The sequence below is a fragment of the Lolium rigidum genome, chromosome 4, assembly GCF_022539505.1.
Source record: "Lolium rigidum isolate FL_2022 chromosome 4, APGP_CSIRO_Lrig_0.1, whole genome shotgun sequence".
NCBI classification, from domain to species: domain Eukaryota; kingdom Viridiplantae; phylum Streptophyta; class Magnoliopsida; order Poales; family Poaceae; genus Lolium; species Lolium rigidum.
Window position 1 is genome coordinate 44,673,548 of NC_061511.1, and position 21,601 is coordinate 44,695,148.

General features: G+C 41.5%; 1 protein-coding gene across 2 annotated transcripts; it reads right to left on the reverse strand.

Moving 5' to 3' along the window:
• Positions 1-7,055: 7,055 nt before the first annotated feature.
• LOC124708013 (zinc finger CCCH domain-containing protein 43-like) lies at positions 7,056-20,639 on the reverse strand. 2 transcript variants are annotated; one of them, XM_047239704.1, is made up of 10 exons: positions 20,329-20,639; positions 19,178-19,273; positions 18,718-18,993; positions 10,821-10,895; positions 10,279-10,470; positions 9,447-9,517; positions 9,244-9,331; positions 8,801-9,064; positions 7,867-8,187; positions 7,056-7,788 (listed from the first exon to the last, which is right to left on the reverse strand). In XM_047239704.1, exons 1-10 carry the CDS (start codon positions 20,635-20,637, stop codon positions 7,252-7,254), a joined length of 2,229 nt encoding a protein of 742 aa, XP_047095660.1. In that variant the 5' UTR covers positions 20,638-20,639; the 3' UTR covers positions 7,056-7,251. The 2 variants fall into 2 exon arrangements, with proteins under 2 accessions (XP_047095660.1, XP_047095659.1); XM_047239703.1 differs by having other exon boundaries at positions 8,801-9,154.
• Positions 20,640-21,601: the final 962 nt, after the last annotated feature.

Consider the following 21,601-nt stretch of genomic DNA (forward strand, 5'->3'; position numbering starts at 1 on the left):
GGCTACACGAGCTAGCGCACGTACTACTCTCACTACCGGCCTGTATCCGCTTAAGAAAGAGAGAGAGAGAGGTGCAGTCGAGGAGCACTCAAAAGCTTTTTCTTTTGTTTTTGAGCTGGACTATTGAAAAGCTAGCTAGCACACATGGCTGGCGGGAAAGATATCGATGACCCATCCGCCCCCCGGTCCCGAGACAATGGAAGGAAAAGAAAACGTACGAACAATGCCTAGCTTTTGACTCACTTCCTTAACGCAGAGGGAATTCTTTGCTTCCTACTTTGCATCTCACGTTGTGGTACTTCCTTAACGCAGAGGAACTTGTTTAGATTTTTTCTTTTTTTCTTTTTTTGGGTTTCCTCGATCTTTGCATTGCTTTTTTCAGATGAGTTCTTTACATTGCTATAGCTTGTGTAACATGTGTGCAGAGGCGGCTGGAAAGGATGCCGTCAGCAGCGGCGAATCTAGGAAGAAAATGGAGGGTGGGCTGAAAACTTATACACTAGTCTGAATTGAGAAAATATATATATATATAATTTTTTTGGGTTGTTGAATTAAAATTTTAAATCGTACATCCATGAAGTTCCTCACTTCTAATATTGGCAGTGAAAGTTTGAAGTTGTGACTTCTGAACAACCACCGATCTACCACGGTATAGGTTACTTCAAAAAATCAGTATCGTTCAAAACTTATTTCTAGTAAGTATATTGGACAATGTATGTCTCAACAGGTCAAGCAAATTTATTAGTGCGGCATGAGATCACCAGCTAGATTTTTTTGATTGAAAGCTATAGATGTTTTCTTACACTAGTATCGAGACAGCCAGCTAGTTGGGCCACAGCGGCTATGGCCCAATGCCTATTGCTTCGTCCAGATCCGCCACTGATTAAGCGTGCAACGTACGATTCACACACGACATCAGCTCAAATCCACGAAACACAAAAATATACTACAATTAGTTGCAAAAATATCACAATTCAATCCCACTTTGAAGCAACACTGAAAGATCAACTATTAAACAACATTATCCAGTATTTATTCTTTCGTAAAGGTCCACCTCTTCATGGGATCAATAATGTCTCATTCGATTGCAGGGTATCGTGTATAGCTTCATTGTCAGCGAACTTCAAAATATGTACCAAAAATTGCTTCAGCAGATTGATAGCATCCTACATGTGCAAAGTGTTTACTTGCAAAGTGGGAAGAAATTACAAATAAGCATAGTGGAAAATACTCTCCGTGGGTATTGAAAAATGTATCGGCGTTTGTTGGATCGACAGACAGTGACCAATGATTGCGATACGAGCTCAATTCTGATGATGAGTTAGACGTTTTGGCTTTCTTAAGGGGGCTATCCAAAATCATACAATCCTTGCCTTCATCTTGCATGTCTCGGTTTCTCACACTATCATCATTCATTCCAAGTCGACTAAAATGACAGCTAACTTTGTCCTAAAATGTGTCATATAAACATTGCAAGTAGTAATCAGAGTTATTTTTTAAAAATGTAAAACAAGTATAATGATACTGAGTGAAATATACAGAGAACTCCGTCACTAATAGGCCGGCTTCTTTTCCCCCTCCCCCTGCTACAGTATAGTGAGAGGCGAAAAGAAGGCGACTCGAAGGTTCTTGGTCTCGCCGGCGGATTCGCCGCACCCTTTCGCCTCCGGTGTCCGTTTCGGTGCCACGAGGTGGCGGTCCAACGGATCTATTGCAGAATTTACATATCTTCCAACGAAAGGTACCAGTGTGAACTTATCCAAAATCTGGAGCATAACCATTGCTCCGCCTTATACACTTTCATATTAGGCAACTCAAACGGTAAAACGTTGCGCGGCAAAGTTACCGCGCATGCACTGGGACACGTGGCGGAAATCCGACGGTTGGCGTGTTGCGTTCCCACCACAGGATTCCACACACGCATATCATAGTCTCCTCTATAAATAGTGGGAGGGGCGCGGTGAAAACCTGATTCGTCAACGCGCCCGTCCACTTCATCTTCTACCTCCAGCGTCGCCCGAGAGCTCCAGTTCATTCGGCCACCGCCACGAGAAGATCTTCATCGGCGACGAATCACCACGCCGGTGTTCTACATCAGCAACTCAACCGTGCCAACATCTCATCACCGCCAAGCACCATCGGAAATCGGTGCAGCATGTCGTCTCCTCCTTCACCTATGGCAGAACCAATCTCTGTCACTCCGCTCACCACCCAAAATCCACCAAGTGAGGCGGAATTTTGAAGAACTATCAATGCTTCGAGTGGATCGGGCGGTCAAGTTGAGTATGAGGTTGAGGACAAGGCAGAAGAGCCCGAGGATGATGATGAGGCGGAAGAGGACGTCGAGGAGGAAGTTGAGGTGGAAGAAGAAGATCTTCATGCCCAGAAGAAATGGAAAAAACCTGAGAAGGGTAAGTGGTGGCCCTACAACCTTACCGAGGCGGATCTCTCGGACATTGAGCCCGAGCTCGTCTCCGCCATGGCAGCCCTCCATCCTAATCCCCAGCTGTAACCGCCGGTCCACTCGAGCCCGAGCTCGTCTCCGCCATGGCAGCCATGGAAGCGAGCACAAGCTTGTGCCTTGCTCTCCATCTCCGCTGCTTCCGGGATTTTCACACGTCCATCCGCGCCACGATGTGCAGTGCCGCCATGTCTCGGTCCTCACCGACGAGTTCCTGTCACCGGCGCGATCTGTGGTTGTTCTTCAGTCTTCAGACAACACTAGTTAAAATCCAGTTAGCCCATCTGCGGCTTTTTCCTCTCTAGTCTCTGTAACTTTTCAAAAACCATCGCCAGCTCCAATGGTGGTTCCCTTGATCGACAACCCGTGCGACCAGGGACCGAATCCCTTTCACCCCTTTTTATTTTCTTAAGTCTTTTCAAATCTGTTTTAAATTTTTTTGTAGTATATTTCAAACAGTAGGGATTGAATTATTTCAATTCATATCTCAGTTTAAAAATTTGGAGTTTAAAAATGTGCTAATTAATGAAAGTGTTTTATTAATTATTAAAATTTGGCTAAACTCGTAACTCTGATTGTGATAATTTCTATATCAAAAATTATCGGAAAAGCGACACGAATCCAAATATTAACTTGTCATTGTCAAGCATCATAGACCCCTTTGTCTCTGCCAAATGGTTAATCCAACAAATAACTAAATGTTATGTGCGGGCCATTCCTTATATCTTGCCAATTTAAATTGCCCCACTTAATTTTGCTATGCATGGACCTAGTTGCACATATTTTCATGCATCATATTATTGCATTGCACTTCTCGTAGTGATTGCGTACTTTCCTTTCTTGTATGCTTGTTTGCTTCTTCCCGATAGACACCAGTTTCGAGGAGAGCGAGCCGAAGTACGACTGCTACCCTTCGGAGGATCGTGACCCTCGTATTTCTGCTGATCTGACAGGCGAGCATTTCTCCCCCTGCTACCTATTTGTTGCTTTGTCTCTTTCCTTACTGCTATCCTTGTGTGTCCTTCTTGTCATGTGTCCTATCGCATGTTACCCTTGCAAGCCTTACAGCCACCACCTCCCTCCTATAACTGTTGCTTGGTTTATCGGGTCAACCTTGCGAGTCATAGTGCATGCTTAGTGCCGCTGTTATATCTTGTTACCGTTATCATTTTCGTCATCGTTATCTTATCGGGTTATCTATTGGGGGTTCCAAGATAAATGCTTATGGTTATATCTGTTGGAGATGATCACGGCTTACTTTATCATGCTAATAATAAAATTGCTTAAGCAGAGGCATCGGTTGGTCAGTTGTATTTATGTTTTAAACACGGCTCACTTGTGTCCCCTAGGATCCCGAGTTCTTGTTATCTGATCCAAGACTGAGTACACTAACCACACGTAGGAGGTTTTGTTGGGCCCCCTTCGACCTATTTTATCGGAACTGCTTCTATTGTCTAAGTGCCATAATTAGTTTTGGTGCGTTTACTTTTTTTCTCTTGCGTGCGTGCAAGCTTGTTTCTTCTGTTACTTTTGGGGAAGCCCATGTGTGCCTTGTAACCCCTTGTTCTTGTACGCACGTATATGCGCGGCACACATTGTTAAGAGGTCATCCGCTAAGTGGGCTCTGATCCTTCTTAGCCATCCTCGCAACAGCTAGGTCTGTGTCAGAGATTCGGCCGGACTCTCGATACGGGTTAAACTTATTTAGGTGGCTTCTTGGACTTGGTCTATGGTGAAGGGAGGGGTTGTGTTGTGAGGTTCTGCTTGCAAGTTTTCCCAAAACCCGTGCTTGTGGAGTCGATCATGCATGTATGGGTACAGTAGTGCATCCCTGCAGGATTAAATCTTTTCGAAAAGCCTTGTCCGCGGTTATGGACGACTTGGAGCTGTTTAACTCGATCATAGACAACCATCACCTTTATCTTCTAATCAACTTGCATAGTAATTAGCTCTACTACAATCAATAACTTGTAGAACTGTCAACCGTGTGAGTGCCTTTGCTGCTTCTTCCTCGTTGTGTGCGAAGGGGGAACGCATCAGCTGGGTTATGTTTGTAGTAGTATATACCAGCTGGTTCTTTTATGCGCTCTCTTATCTATATCTTGCAATGGAAAGTTGAGAGTGTCTCTATAGGTTGTTTAGTGCAAGCTTTGTTGCCGCTTTCAGTCCACCATACCTTGCTAGGCGAGCGCAGCCGAATTCTAGTCTCGTGAGTACGCGTCTTGGTACTCACGCTCTGTTTTTCCCTCTTTTTTCGGCAACTGTTGGCCCGATATTGCAGGTACGACAGGATGTGAGTATCCACCTGGAGGCTACTTTGTGGATCACGTTGAGGATGACTACGTCGAGTAGCGAGGACGCTCCTAGGCAGCAGCCTGAGGCTTGCTGGATATGGTTTCCGCTTGTTTATGTTCTAGGCCTCTTAGGCCAATTTGCATCTTGTCTGTACTCAGACGCTACTTCGCTTCCGCATGTTGTATTGATGTACTGTTGAAACATGTGTCCTCTTGTGTGTTATATTTGTACCTTACTCTATGAACGTTGCTATATCTTTTTAACTCTTTTGTGTCATAGAGTTATGTTGTGATATCTGCTGTCCTATTAAGCCATTGTATCATGTGCATAGTGCGTGGTTACGATGAAAAGTGCACAGGAAGGTGAGACATCCATGCCTGGATACCTGACACGAGGGGTCCTAGTTCGTGAGCGTATTCTACTCCTGGGGTCGACAGTGTAGGCACTCCGGCCTGGAAGCGTGACGCGAGGGGTTTTTGTTCCGCGGACATTTTTCTACTCTGGGGGCCGACATTGCCCGGCATCCTCGTGCTACAGGATCATTCGCATGCCCAGGAGGAGCTCCACGAGGTCGCCGTCGTCAATGCGCTGCGCAGAAGCACGAGAGCCTTGGCCCGCCTAGCCCGTCGACGTTCCCGGCGGCGGCAGGGAGGGAGGAGCACGAGAGGTAGGGGCGGCCGGCGAGGGACACTCCAGTGCGGCCCAGCGCGGCCGCACGGGCGGTTGTTTCATGGGAGGAGGTTTCACTGGACTTCCTTGTTGAACTATATGGTGTTAAACCTTATTATAGCAGTTCAACAACATGTATTAGAAACAAATAAATTACCTATGAACAGGGCGTGCAAGAGGCCGGCCACCGGCCAGTTGAAGGCAACGGGCGGCGAAGAGAGGCAAGCGTCGAGTGCCGGTTCGGCCGGCAGCAGAAAGCAGCAGCGCTTCGGCGTGGTCCAGGACTTCAGGTTCTGCAAGGTTTGTCACTCGAACGGCGCGGCAGCGCCATCTTGGCGTGGTCGAGACGAACGCGACTCCGTCGGCTGTCTCGGCGGCGGCGCGATCAGGTCGACAGGGCGCTGGCCGCGATTTGGTCGAGGCGCCGATCGGAACATGAACAGGTTTTCAGCAGGGCAAAACACACCAACAGTTAAGCTAGCTGTTTTTTTTCAGCGGGACGTACAAGCTAGCTAGCTACTACGGGCTTACGTCCGCATGGGCACTAGTGGATCCCCTGTACATTCTGGCCCACGAAACGGGCTGGGCTGCTTGGGGTCTGGAATTTCGGTAAAATAAGTAAGAGGTGCACCCTATAGCCCGTGCTGCCCGAGGCCCAGTTCTGCCCCTGAGTGGTGTAGGTACTTCTACTCACGGGCGCTACACCAGCGCCCGTTGCCAGGTGGCCTCCCCCCTGGACGGGTGTCCACAGATGGACCAAGGATACCCGTAAGTGTAGCTTAATCGCTACTAATGGGCGCTTGTCTGTCAGTGAAAGTTAGACATCCACTAACAAGTGATTAATAAAGAGCGCAGAACCCGTCAGTGTGAGTGGGGGGCTTTAAGGGCCCGTGAGTAGAATTATTTTCTGAGGTAGTGTTACCGTCCGGTTGAGAGCTAGTGATGATAGGTTGTACCGAAAATTGAGCCGTTGAATTTGTTTCTTCTAACTTTACAAATATATTGAGTTATGTTTTATTGGTTTTCATAATTGGTACTGATGACCTAATGCTCCGATCTCATGTACGTAATTGCTAACGAGCTCCGAGCTATTATTATTTGTGCATGTGAAACCACATCATGCATAGATGGTGAAATTAGGTGCACACCCGTCACAGTCAGAAGCATTAGTTTGAGAGTGATAGGTCTTATGAAACCCAGTCTATGATGTGCATTATAACAGATGGGCATTTATAAAACACCCTCGCATGACTGATGGTTGTCCCTCCATCTATGATGACCTAAGTTATCACTGACAGAAGCCTGCAGACGGATGGCAAAATAGTTAAAGGTGAGATTTTTTACCTGTCTGTGATAGGCTATTCTCTAGCAGTGGTAGTAGCTGGGGAAAGTTCCTTCTTTGCAAAAAAAAAAAATGGTACAGGAGGCTTAGGTGGCGTCTTGCAGGAGGATATATACGCTTCAAGATGCGCTTCAGTCAGAGGTACAATATGGGCAGTAGATAAATAACGAAAACAGATCAAAGGGCCACGTGAGGCTCTGGAACTTATTTACAATATGGGCAGTAGATAAATTATGACATCAGCGCATGTTCTCTTTAGTGAAAACAGATCAAAGGGCCACGTGATAGGATCAGTCACAGTAAGAGCTCAATACATTCACACAAAATCAAAGGTGGGTTTAGAAGCTACCTCATAAAATAGCAAGTACATAAAATAAAGTAGCATTAAATTAGTACATCACTTTTAAATGGTCTCATGATAACAACAGGTACAAATTGTTTTTGGAGAACAAACATCAGGTACACTTGAACTAGAATCCTACCGTTATTCCTTGACATGGCACATCTTTTTAAGCCACCCAAGTCTTCCTTGAGGGGTCTTCAGGGTACGAAACATTTCACGATATTCTGGACTAATAAATAATTGGGTAGCAATGAAATGTTCATCACTGCCTTCCTGGACTCCAGCATCTACAACTAACTCCATGATCTCGGAAATATTGCTTTCTACTTGATCGACCCTTGTAGACGTTGCAGAATTTCTTGGGTTCACATTCTCAACTCGGTCAACAAGATGATTCAGTTCTGCATGCACAGAATTTGTCTTGGGCTTTGTCGAGTTAGGTTCTTTGTTAGAAGATTTTTGTAATATTGCCTCTTTAGACTGCTCATTAACATCCTTATCAATGAGGCCTATATCATTTCCATCGCCAGCACCATGCTCACTTTTGATAGTTGTATTGACTGCCATATTAGCTTCAGGTGTTGTCGAGCTTGAATCCAGCATATCCTCTAACATTATATTTAGAAGATCAACATTCTTGAGTGGTGCTGAACGGAACTTGCTGCAATCCGGCATTGCCTAATTTTTTTTTGAAAGGATAATATGGTTGAGTAAAAACCAGATAAACATGAAGCTGTCAATGAAAATAAATTATACCTCCATCTTTTTTGCCCACCATTCTGGGGTTGTAGATATTGTATTCATTTTAGGATCCTGCCCTAGATCATCTTCACTCTCCAACAATGCCTTCCATGTCTGGTAGTCTTTCTTCAACGACTCCCACTTACTTTTAAATTGCTTCTGATTGTAACCTTTTTTTGTTTTTTCATTGAACTTGGTGTATAAGTTGTTATACCCAATAGCATTCAAATGGTCGTTTGGTCGATTTCCAGCTAAAACCTCAATGGTACAAATATCACAAAAAACTTTAGTAGCAAAAGTATCCCAATCTGGTTTTCCTTGCTTGTTTTCGTCCATCTACAATTACACAATTTCATTGAGGGACAAACTAAACGTCAAGACTCTTATATATCACTTGCAACCAATGGATCATACAAGTGGAATATGTAACACCAATATAAGAATGAGGATGGTTAATCCAGAGAGCAATGAAGGAGATAATTGAGCAAATCTAAACCTTCCACCTGTACTATGAGTTTTATTTTCTGTTTCTATGTATTTGTGTCAAGATATGAAGAATTGGAGGATAGTATCTATAATAAGTAACTTATGAGAACGGTTTCACCTACACACTCTATTTGTACTGTCCACTTGTACTTCGACAAATGAACAATAAATGCTCCAAGGTTAGTAGGACAAATGTCAATGAATTATGCTCCCTCTGTCCACCTTATGTACATCAAATTTAAATTTGGAAATTTGATACATGTTAGATTGAGTGTATACCCACCCACCCAAAAATAATTCAGACTTTACCATAGCCATATAATATGGACTTTCCCCTTCTTCTTTTTTGGCTAATATCTCATATACCGCTCTTCTGTCAAGTGAAGTTTTGTTTACACTACGTGTACAATATTATTATAGCATAATTGCAGCATAGTCCTTAATATAAGATTTGCATGTGTACCTGAACCGTGTGATGTACAATCTTATCTTTGACGATTTTTTGCTTGAGCAACTCACCAATAAGGCGAATGTTTCCAAGTGTTCGATGCTTCATTAGCATTATTTCTTTATTCCGTGTCTCCATCTCTTGGTCTTGACCAGTCAATGTATCAATCTCGGCACATAGATTGCCAGCACCTTCAAATACTTCATGACAATTATTGAGCAGTACACTTGCGAACGCAATCTCTTTACCATCAGGTTCTTCAGGAGGGGATGATGGGAGCTTCATATTGACATAAGAACAAAGTTGAGCATACATCGGACAGAAGGTGGGCTCAGAAACAGCCTTCTCAAACATAACAGTAATAACATCCTGAATAAATAAATAAGTAACCATAGAAGAGGTGAATCACAAATGTCAAATAAAATTAAATTCAATAAACAACTAGGAATAAACCAAACCTCCAAAATATCTTCTCTAGTGATTCCTGCTTCTATTAACTGGTCCTTAACAAGATCGAACTTCTCTGGCGTCAAATTATCCAGTATACTGTGCAGCAGACAACAAATAAAGATGTTCGTTTTCTGATTATTGTCAGATTATAAAAATTTAAAAAGTTTCAGGAAATTAACATAATGCAAAAAAAATCCCAAATCAAATATACCCTTTCACCGCCATAAGAACTCCATCTCTGTCAGAAAGATTGCCTCTTTGGATCGACCAAGGGATGCAAACCTTAACAAGAGCAACGGTGGGAAGATGTTTAAAATAAATTGGAATGTCAACAATCATTCAGGTATCACAGATTGCAGGCATCATCCAAAGACCAAAGCTGAACATATTGTTGAATATTTCTATTGTATAAATTACTATGAGGCAAGCATTCGTGTATTGAAATAACATACAAGCATACGTGTCTAAATTATAGTGTAAATTTGAACCAATCATCTAAACATTGATCAATTAAAAAAATGGGTAATGCTTCTGAGGTCCGAATTAGATGAAGGCCACACAAGCATCGCATCACTATATACGGAGTATTTGCTTTTATTAATGCAAGAATAACCTAAAGATCAACTACTGTTCTCTGTCAGGTACGTGACAATGTATACACGGCATCATTGTCTACCAATACATACACAACCCAAACGGAAGGCTTAGGTGCCATCAGTTTAGCTTAACTATTACTCTCTGATTCCAAATATATCTCGTTTTGGACAATGGCACAATCTAGGTGACAGTTGGATTATCAATCTCTTTGAAAAACCAGGTTGCTCCAAATAAAATACCTAGTAATATCATTTTGACGTCGTCAATCTTGGTACTAGTACTTTATATTGATGGTCAAACCTGACACAGATTTTAAAACGACTTATATTTGAAATTGGAGGAAGTAATTTAAGAGGTACACAGTGACAAATCCATAAATGAGGAGAGAGCTTGGTCGGCAAGCCTACTGATACAACAAATACTAAAAAGTTGTATCTTCAAGATACCTGAGCGTTAGAGTCAAGCTGAGAGATTAATTGGCCGTGCTTGTTAAATTTCTCTTGCTTGCCACTTGGAGAACATAATTCTTGCGATTCATAGATGTTGTCCCAAGATTTCTCTTCACTAGCAACAACACGAATTTGTGCAGACGGTGAAAGCCAGTCACGCCTGTCAGCTCCATCATAGCGATTACATGGCTGATGAACCATAGAAAAAGATAATAAAATTAATGAGGAAAGGAAAAAACTGCTATTAGAGCTGGAATTTCTAGAACCGCTCTATTGAATAGCAAAACCAGGGCAGAAGGTGGATAAGTATGAAAGGATAGGGGCAATGGTTGCGAATAGGTTTGCATAAGGGTATGTTTCAATGAATCTTGATGCTGGCTGGGGGTCCCCTCTTCGGAGAGTGAAAGGTATGGAGATTGGAATCAACAATAACATCAACCCTTTCTTAGATAACACTAAGGAACACCAACTAGAGCTAGCAGAACAAACGAAGTGAAATCAGATGTCATCTGAAACTAATAGAAGGGAAGAGTTCTCACATTTGAGTCATTGTTACCCAGTTCTACATCAATATCCCGCTTAAGTTCCAAGATGTCCTTAGATGCACCAACAATCTGCAAATCGTTATCATATAGACATGTAAATATGAGAAGTGACACATTCAGGATCACAATTAAAAAAACACAAGCTCGCGGAAGTAAAAAACACATGCTATGCGAATAACAGTTATCGCCGTGGCTATTTTTTCACCTTATAAAATAATTTCAGCAACCGCAAACTGGCTCAACAATCAATTAGAGCTAGCATAACAAATGAATTTTATAGACCACTGTTTTTTTAGCAAAGTGATGAGAATAAACGTAAATATTGGTTAACAAAATGGAACATACTATGTAGACCTAAAGATCAGGGAGGCCTGGGTATAGAAATACTTGACCTCGAGAACATGTGTTTACTCTGCAAATGGCTGTTTAAATTACTTAATGGAGAGGGTGTATGGCACAAGTTGCTACATAACAAGTATCTCCAGAATAAGACTTTGTCACAAGTTCAGGCAAAGCCTACAGATTCTCCATTTTGGAAGGGCCTTATGCGGGTTAAAGATGATTTCTTTAACAGATGCTTTTCCAAATTGGAGATGGTTGGAGTACCAGGATTTGGGACGATTTTGGTTAGGCGATACGCCCCTCACTCAGTAGTATCCATCATTATGTAACATAGTGCAATGAAAAGATGTTTCCATCTCTAATGTTTTATCACAGATTTCACTGAACATCGGTTTCAGAAGGGCTTTAATTGGTGATAAGTGGATTGCTTGGTTACACTTATACCAAAGATTGATGATGATCCATTTATCGAATGAGCCAGCATAGGTTTATTTGGAGGCTCACGACCTCGGGGGTCTTTTCAGTGAGATCTATGTATGGCGACCTCATGAATGGTCATACGAGGTTTCTTCGCAAATATCTATTGTAAACAAAAAAATCCCACTTAAGATAAAGATTTTTGTGTGGTTCCGCAATATAAAAGTTTTATTTACTAAAGATACCCTAGCTAAAAGAAACTGGAATGGGTGTAAAAAACGATGGTTTTGTGACTCGAATGAGACCAATGATTATTTGTTTCTCTCATATCCTTTTGCTCATTTTGTATGGCGTATTGTTCAGTTTACTCATAATCTTCCTCCACCAACCAATAGCACAAATATGTTTAGGAATTGGCTGAATGGAATCGACAAAAAAACTAATGCTAGAACACATATTGGAGTTTCAGCTTTATGTTGGCCGAGATGGAATTACATTAATAACATTGTTTTTAACAAGAATGGAGCATCCAATTTCTTGTAGGTTATCTATTTGGCCACATATTGGATCAAGCTATGGTCCTTCCTGCTCCTGTCGGATCAACGGGAATTTATGGATACCGGATGCAACCTACTGGTGATGCTTACCCATGATATCTTCAGCCAGGCTAGCTGGCGGCATTTTAGTAGACTTCAGAATGCATAGTTCTATATACTTTCACAACTTGTCACAACAAAGATCCAACGGCGACCTCCGTTTGTGATATTTTCATGAACTTGTCACATCAGACTGAAATCCAAATCAAGGAGCAAGCCCCTTGTTATTTTTCCTCATTTTCAAAGAAGGTTAGCCCTTTTCCAATTATGAATTAAAGTGTCACTTTTAGCAAATGATATAAATGTGACATTTTCCTAAATCAATCTGCTCGACATGCATATTCATCAACTATCTAATGTTCTCACATGAGTATCTTTACTCGTGCAGATCAAAAGGTGGGATCAAATGGCTCACGAGTTTGGGGTTTTAATGAACAAATGTCGAAAGGTAGCATATCAACATCTCGGTGCAATTAATTAAAAACCCTCTTGAATTTGATGAGTTGGATGTATGTTAGTCCATGGATTAGTCCCTTATATGTATAGATTATGAATGTTGGATTTCATTTTTATAACATCGTAACTATAAAGTAACAAATAAAGCTTGGAGAACTGGAACCTAAACTAACTGAAGTTAATGGAAACAATGAAAAGTTACAACAAGAGTAATGAGCTGATGGAATAAAATTGTTATTCAAATGCTCTTGTGCTGCTCCAGGGGAAACCCCAGATCTGGGTATCCCAGATCGGACGATGGCGGCGCTTTCGTCGTCGATGTACCTCTTGGGGCATCGTTTTTGGAGCAGCTGCCGGATGGTGGAGGCAAGAGAATGAGTGGTGTGCATCTACCGCGTCGACGACGGCAAGTCTCGGCGGCATGTCGCAGCGGGGCCTCGGTGACGGACGCGGTGTGATGGACTCTCGTAGGGAGGAGGTGCTGTCTGGCGCCATGGTAGCATTGACGGCAGGCCTAGCAAGGGCTATGCGGATTTCTGCCTTGAAGATGGACCAGCGGTTGATGGCGGTGATGGCTTCTGAAGTGAGTGCATGAGGTGCTCGCCGAGATTCTGCTAGACCGGATGTGTGCTCCTATTTCGCCATATGGTGACTCGGTGATGCCCTCGGTAATTAGCTGGTGGGGCGTTGTTTATGTTTTTTAGGGCATAAGGCCCTGATGGCATGTTCTTCACCCATTGTCGGGTTTGTAGGTGTTGACTGGTGGCTTCGGGTTTTGTGATGTATGCTCTTGGAAGATCTTTGTTGAATAAAATCTAAATAAAGGTTGTATGCATCTCTTCGATGTAGAGGCGGGGGGTCGCAACCTCCTTTTCGAGAAAAAATGCTATAACTCCACGTAGATTTAAAGTATTTTTCTATTAGGATCCTAGAATTTAATTCGTAGACATGAAATATGATCACCACAGAGAAAGCGTAGGGCATCAACCTTGACATCAACTACCGACAAACTAATGTATCGGCTAGAGTAAGGTGATATGCACTAGTAGAAAAAGGGGCAACCGTCTGAGCCTTAGCATTAGCACCGGTTCCACTGTCCAGGGCGCCGGCAACCTTTAGTACCGGTTCGAACTTCACCTTTAGTACCGGTCGGTTCGTATCATGAACCGGGGTCCACCTTTAGTACCAGTTCGTGATACGAACCGGTACTAAAGGTTTTTCTCTGTTTTTTTTACTCACTCACCGTTTTGAGCATAACTTTTGCAATGGAACTCGGATTTCGATGTTCTTTAGCTCGTCTCGAAGAGAAGAAGTAGATCCACATCATCATACACATTGTTCAAACTATATTCTTCAAAAAAAATCCATGAGCAAGGACAAAAAAATTCATGTTCAAACTACGGTTTCACCGAAGAGGGGCTCCGGAGCGTCGGAATCCAACCAAAAGTTATGTGGTACCATGTTCAAGCTCGTTTCTTTGAAAACATTTTCAACAGAACTTTGGTATTCCAAGTATATTATTTTTTGTGGATAATAGGGCATATATAATGACACCACGCGAAGGCCTTACACCATTTTGATTTTTTGTGAATTTTGTAGAATTTTCCATGCCGGTTTCAGGAAAAAGTCAAGACGGCGCGCACGACCGTTCGTAGCTAGAGATTGAATGTTGAGAAACTCTTTGTATATCTTTGATGAAATAGGTAGTTGTGTACCTAAAAATGATTTTTCCCAAAAATCATTAGCAAACTACGATGCACCTGCAGATCAAATTTTACCCGTTTCCAACTGAATCTGTAAGAATTTGTCATTTTCAAAAGAGGTGCATGGAAACCTTTTCAGAGCCAACACTTTGGTTATTTGTGAATCTAACATGGTCTAGTGTACTCAAAAAATGCATGTCCCAATTTTTGCAACATATTTGTGGTTGCTGCTTCACAAAAAAACCCATTTTTCGCACTCGAAAAATGGAAAATGGTTTTTTTCTAATAAATATGAAAACTTCCTCCGTGAACATTGTCCGTGCTTCCAAGATGCATGTTTGTGTGGAATATGGGCACATTTTAGCAAACTATGCCATGGATGTGGCCAAAACTCTCGTCATTTGGTCCGAAACCCTAGAATGTTCGTAGGAGATAGCTCGTTTCTTTGAAAACATTTTCAACAGAACTTTGGTATTCCAAGTCTATTATTTTTTGTGGATACTAGGGCATATATAATGACACCACGCAAAGGTATTACACCATTTTGAATTTTTGTGAATTTTGTAGAATTTTCTATGTCGGTTTCAGGAAAAAGTCAAGACGGCGGGCACGACCGATCGTAGCTAGGGCTTGAATATTGAGAAACTCTTTGTATATATCTGATAAAATAGGTAGTTGTGTACCTAAAAATGATTTTTCCCAAAAATCATGAGCAAACTACGATGCACCTGCAGTTCAAATTTTACCCGTTTCCAACTAAATCGGCAGGAATTTGTCATTTTCAAAAGAGGTGCATGGAAACCTTTTCACAGCCAAAACTTTAGTTATTTTTGAATCTAACATGGTCTAATGTAATCAAAAAAATGCATGTCCCAATTTTTGCAACATATTTGTGGTTGCTGCTTCACAAAAAAAACCCATTTTTCGCACTGGAAAAATGGAAAATCGTTTTTTTCCCAATAAATATGAAAACTTCCTCCATGAACATTGTTCGTGCTTCCAAGATGCATGTTTGTGTGGAATATAGGCACATTTTAGCAAATTATTCTATGAATGTAGCCAAAACACCCGTTATTTGGCCCGAAACCCTAAAATGTTCGTAGGAGATAGCTCGTTTTTTTGAAAACATTTTCAACAGAACTTTGGTATTCCAAGTCTATTATTTTTGGTGGATACTAGGGCATATATAATGACACCACGCGAAGGTCTTACACCATTTTGAATTTTTGTGAATTTTGTAGAATTTTCTATGTCGGTTTCAGGAAAAAGTCAAGACGGCGGGCACGACCGATCGTAGCTAGGGGTTGAATATTGAGAAACTCTTTGTATATCTCTGATGAAATAGGTAGTTTTGTACCTAAAAACGATTTTTCCTAAAAATCATGAGCAAACTACGATGCACCTGCAGTTCAAATCTTACCCGTTTTCAACTGAATCGACAAGAATTTGTCATTTTCAAAAGAGGTGCATGGAAACCTTTTCAGAGCCAACACTTTTGTTATTTTTGAATCTAACATGGTCTAGTGTACTCAGAAAATGCATGTCCCAATTTTTGCAACATATTTGTGGTTGCTGCTTCACAAAAAAACCCATTTTTCGCGCTCGAAAAATGGAAAATGGTTTTTTTTTCCAATCAATATGAAAACTTCCTCCGTGAACATTGTCCGTGCTTCCAAGATGCATGTTTGTGTGGAATATAGGCACATTTTAGCAAACTATACCATGGATGTGACCAAAACACCCGTCATTTGGCTCGAAACCCTAGAATGTTCGTAGGAGATAGCTCGTTTCTTTGAAAACATTTTCAACAGAATTTTGGTATTCCAAGTCTAGTATTTTTGGTGGATACTAGGGCATATATAATGACACCACGTGAAGGTCTTACACCATTTTGAATTTTTGTGAATTTTGTAGAATTTTCTATGCCGATTTCAGGAAAAAGTCAAGACGGCGGGCACGACCGTTCGTAGCTAGGGGTTGAATATTGAGAAACTCTTTGTATATCTTTGATGAAATAGGTAGTTGTGTACCGAAAAATGATTTTTCCCAAAAATCATGAGCAAACTACGATGCACCTGCAGTTCAAATTTTACCCGTTTCCAACCGAATCGGCAAGAATTTATCATTTTCAAAAGAGGTGCAAGGATGTGGATGATATGGATGTCATATTTGGATTTCTCTCATTTTTCTAATCGATTTGGACATATTATTTGTCAAATTTTGATTTACGGATTTGCAGATACGAATTATTCAATATTAAATGGAAAAAGGCAAATAAGTTAATTATTATTTGCATTCAAGAATATTTTAATTCAAGATTATTATTAATGATTTATTTCTTTTTATTTAAATAATTATTTCGATTCATAAAATAAATGTGTGTGACATCATAGTCCATGGGTTAATAGGATTGATTGGATACTATTGTCAGGTAAGCATTAGTTATTTGTAGGTAGCTCATAGGGAAGGAACTAAGAAGTTAAGCGTGCTAGGGCTGGAGTAGTCTGATGATGGGTGACCTGTGGGGAAGTGTTAGTAGAATCGAGTAATTTAGATTGAAATTAAGAATGCTTAGTGATAAATGTGTGTATAGTGTGATTAAGTGGTTAAACAATTCAAATAAAAAAATTGGGAAAAAAATTGAATTTAAAAAAAAATCGAAAAGAGAAAAAAAGGGCCAACCTTTAGTACCGATTCGCGTTACGAACCGGTACCAAAGGTCTGCAGCCCCGCGGGCTCGTCTGGGGCTACGTGGAGGCACCTATAGTACCGGTTCGTAAGGAACCGGTACCAAAGGAGGGGAGGCTTTAGTACCGGTTCCAAAATCGGTACTAAAGGTCCTCTGAAACCGGTACTAAAGGGGGGTTTTTCTACTAGTGATGGCCTTACTTTTACAAGCCCAGGACATCAATCCTGACCTCAATAGATGGCAAATCAATGAATCTGTAAGATTACGGTGACATAACCTCCATCCCCACACAATGATGAATTATAAGTAGATTAATAATGATCCATAAAATCATAAAAAATGGGTGAATATTAATATATCAGCCCCAGTACTAAATTTCAAGAACTTTTATAATAAGAATCACCATCAAACGATTACTGTTTTCCCAATCTATGAATTTGATCAAATAACACTTCATTGAAATATCATACATGCATGGATTTCTGGCCGTGAAGATTTTCAAAGGCTTTCCTGCAGTTGTATGAGAGCTATGAAAATTATTGTAAGAGCCTTTTTAAGGACGTTTGCTTCACAATTGTAATTTAGGTTCAGATTTGAGCATTTTGAGCTTAAAAGATATGCACTTTATAAGATTTTATTCATATGATGAATGCTTCTAGAAATGACATGGTCCCATAATGCATGTAATACATGTTTACAAAGTTATAAACTATAAAGTTAGGCTGTTTTTTTTTATCACGTATGGACATACCTTTCATCCATATTGCAACATGCAACTCAACTGAGGGAATTCTTCTTATATAAAGGAAATTTGCATGGGGAAGAACTGCAAGAAATTGGGATCTACTGATTGTATCGAGTGGGACCTTGAACTTGTAACAAAAAGGGTTAAGAGCATTATATATGTTTACTGAAAAACTCTGCTAGGTTGTGTTTACAACTAACATTTTTTATATGTACGTAAGCTATCCAAATTCTTACCTTGTTGGGGGATGTTATGGTGGTCCAACTTTGGTCAAGGTTTGGTAATGATAAGGTTCAACAACATGTATGTGCAACCCCTATATATTTAGTTGGAGCAAGACGTTGTTGGATATACTTTGTTTTCATGTTCGATGCAAGAGAGTGATCGATGGTTTAGATTCAGAATGCTCTACTCTTGTATGCAGATGCTTTTATGGTGAATAATACACATTGACTATTGCTGGCTAGTCAAAACAGGTTTTAATCAAGTAAGCAAAATCTCTATCACCTAAAACACTAATAGTAATGTCCAATTTCTAAGAAGTAGAAGAAAATGTTTTGAATGGCAAATATTGTTTTGGTTTTGCTAATTCTCGGTCACTTGATTTTTGTGTGAATCTTAGTCATCTGAAATTGCACAGTACGCAGCCTAAATTGGATTCAAAAGAAATATGCAACTTTAGCAAGACATTACTGCACTTTTTAGTATTTTCAATTTACAATAAGGATTGAACGTTTCCAATAATTCTTTCTAACTAAGATTTCTTTTTGTATTTTTAGTTTTCTATCAGTGTTAATCAAATCCTCAAATTATGTCTTATGTAGATTAATTCTACATATGGAATGGGATGGGAATGATGATGGATGGTCCAAGGCTAAAAAATATGAATGATCTTTAAAAAAAATCTAGACAAGATAGAAATAAACAGTCCCAGGTTACTTACCTTATATGCACTATGTTCTGTACATGTAGAGTCTCCTCGAGTTGGAATAGTTTCTAATGTTCCACTAGTTGATGATGTAACTAAGGAAACAGATCGCTCATTCTGTGCTCGTTTGATAGGCTCTGATGAAAAGTTCAGTTGAGTTGATTCTTCAACAACATGTCGTGAAGCATTCAAATTCGCATGTTCTGATTTTGGATCTGGATGGTGAAACTTGCAGTTGGTGCCAAATTTACATGTTCCTTGTTTCATATAGTGTGAACATAGTCCTGCACCCTGTAAGATTAAAAAGCACCACGTTTTCACTAAAAAATGTAATTCATCAAATAATAGTGTTAAAAGCATTAATATGTTTACAGCGCAAGGAAAATATAAAAGAAAACCATCAAATGATTAGCCTAACAAAACTTTGGTGGACAAGGAACTAAACAACATGAACTAGAATTCCAGAAAGACTTACCGGACGAAGTGGAAGCCCAAGGAAGTTCGTCTTCACTTGCTCGACTTTGAATTTTTCTTCGTGGCGGTTGTAGTTGCATGCTTTCTCTGAAAAATACTGAAAAATACTTCTATTAAAAACAAGATAATTCTAAACAACATAACACACCATTTTACACGGGTAAGAAATGGGCATACTTTGTCTTAAAATAGATAATGCTTCTAGAAAAGAGTACCAATTTTTTAAAGATTGCGGGTATCATCCATCACTGTTGATATCTTGAAAAAATGACAGCCGAATCAACATAATTTGTATTAAATCTTCATCCTCAAAGAACATTTTGGAAACTTTGAACAATGAATGGTGTGTAGCAAATATTAAGAATTCTCCATAAATTCAGACAAACTTATTTCCCTTTGTCTTGCAATCACTTTGCTACCAATGCTTTATAAAAATACGCTATGTAAAAGAAAACATAGGGAGTATAACTTCAAGAATTTCGATGCTAAAACGTTGATGTGTGGGATTAAATCACTACTAGAAAAATAGCTACCCGTGGCGCACCAAATTTTACTACCCGTGGCGCACACTATGAGGTGCGCCACATCTATGGTTTAGGGTGCCCCACAACTAAGTTTTTTGGAAAACAAAACACCCGAAAAAGAAAAAAAACAATCGAGTCCCGTCGCCGCTGTCACCTCGTCGGAGCCTAGGCTGGCAGCGGCGTTGACCGTCGGGTGGACTGCGGCTGAGGCGCGGGGCGAGGTGGTTGGCGTGCGCGCGTGCGGCCAGAGGCGATCGGCGGGGCGGGGAGAGAGGCGCATGGCGTGGCGGCAACCAGAGGGGGGGAGATGTTGGAGAACCAGAGGCGCTCGGGGGAGGTCGACTGCGACGTCACGGTCGCGGCGGAGCTAGCTAGGACGGCTGCGGGGAAGACGGCGTCGTTGGGATCGATTCCGGGCGCCCGGACTTTTGCTAGTATATATATATAATAGGTCGGATCAACCTTAATTTATTTATTGGGTTGATACCAGTAATAATAATAAACAAGTAAATTAGCGATGAGATTCACCGTCGTCGGTGATGATGCGGACTCGGATAAAGTGAGGCTGGACTGGACAGGACTGGACTGGACTGGACTGGAGAGATCCACTGAGAAATCACGTACGCACCTGCTGTTTGTTGTGGTGGGATGAATTCGATGCTTGTTGGCTGCTGTAGGGAGGGTGGTTGAACCAGCACTTCATCCCGTACCTGCAGGTCCCGAACTTGACGTAGTAGGAGCAGTCGGCCACGCCGGGCCGCCGCGGGTACTCCGACTTCATCTCGCCGGTCTCCGAACTGGTGAGATTCGCCGAGCAGGGCGGTGCGGCATTGGCAGAACCATCAGAGTTGCCGATCGGATGCATCAAGCAGGGCGGTGCGGCGCGAGCATAACCGCCGTCGTCGGAGGCACGGGGCTTGGCTCCGGAGTTGCCCATCGGTGATGATGGGGGAAGGACACACGGTCGAGAATCCTCTCTATGTAAGCTATGTGCCGCGCATGCACTGAAAATGAAAGAAGACCCACCGAGACGACGGGAGGTACCAACAATCACTGGTGGAAAAAGGGCCTTTGGTCGCGGTTCGCAACTGCCATTAGTCGCGGTTGCGCAACCGCGACCAAAGTATCGCGACTAAAGGCCCCCCCTTTAGTCGCGGTTCCTTACGAACCGCGACTAAAGGCCCGTCCACGTGGGCGCCAGGCGGCCGTCCGGGCGGAGGACCTTTAGTCGTGGTTCTTCTGGCCAACCGCGACTAAAGGCCGCCGCAGGTTTAGGGTTTCCGGCCCCCCCTAAACCTGCCCCCCCCCCCTAAACATATTTTGTGTTTAATTTGTATATTGTTTTATTTCTTTTGTGCTTTATTGTAATTTTGAAGGAGTTTCACATATTCTACGGTACTACATATATACATGCATATGAATGTACAATTTCAAACAAATTTGAAATTATAACCAAAAAGAATTCAAGAGAAATATACAATATATATTCAATATCATCGGATGACCATATACAAGTTTGAACAAGTTTCCATACATAATTTAATGCATGTATAGTTCTACGTCGTCGCAATGGTGTTCTCCTTTAGGATGGAGGACTTCCCTCCTGAACCATCCAGCTAGTTCCTCTTGAAGTGGTCGGAAGCGAGCTTCTGGACTAAGCATCGACCGGAGGTGATTCCTCTGAGCATTGAGATCACTCGGAACGCGCTCAGAGGTGCATCTCCGGATCATCTCACAGACATAGTATCCACACAGATTGGTTCCCGGTGGCTGCATATCGCTACCATTCTTAGCCGTTGACCGCATGAAATTTAGCTCTTTCTTGAATTCACCGACCTTTGTATCTGAGAACCGTCTCCAAACCCTACGAGGCAAAGAAAATTAAATGAACAAGAGAGTTA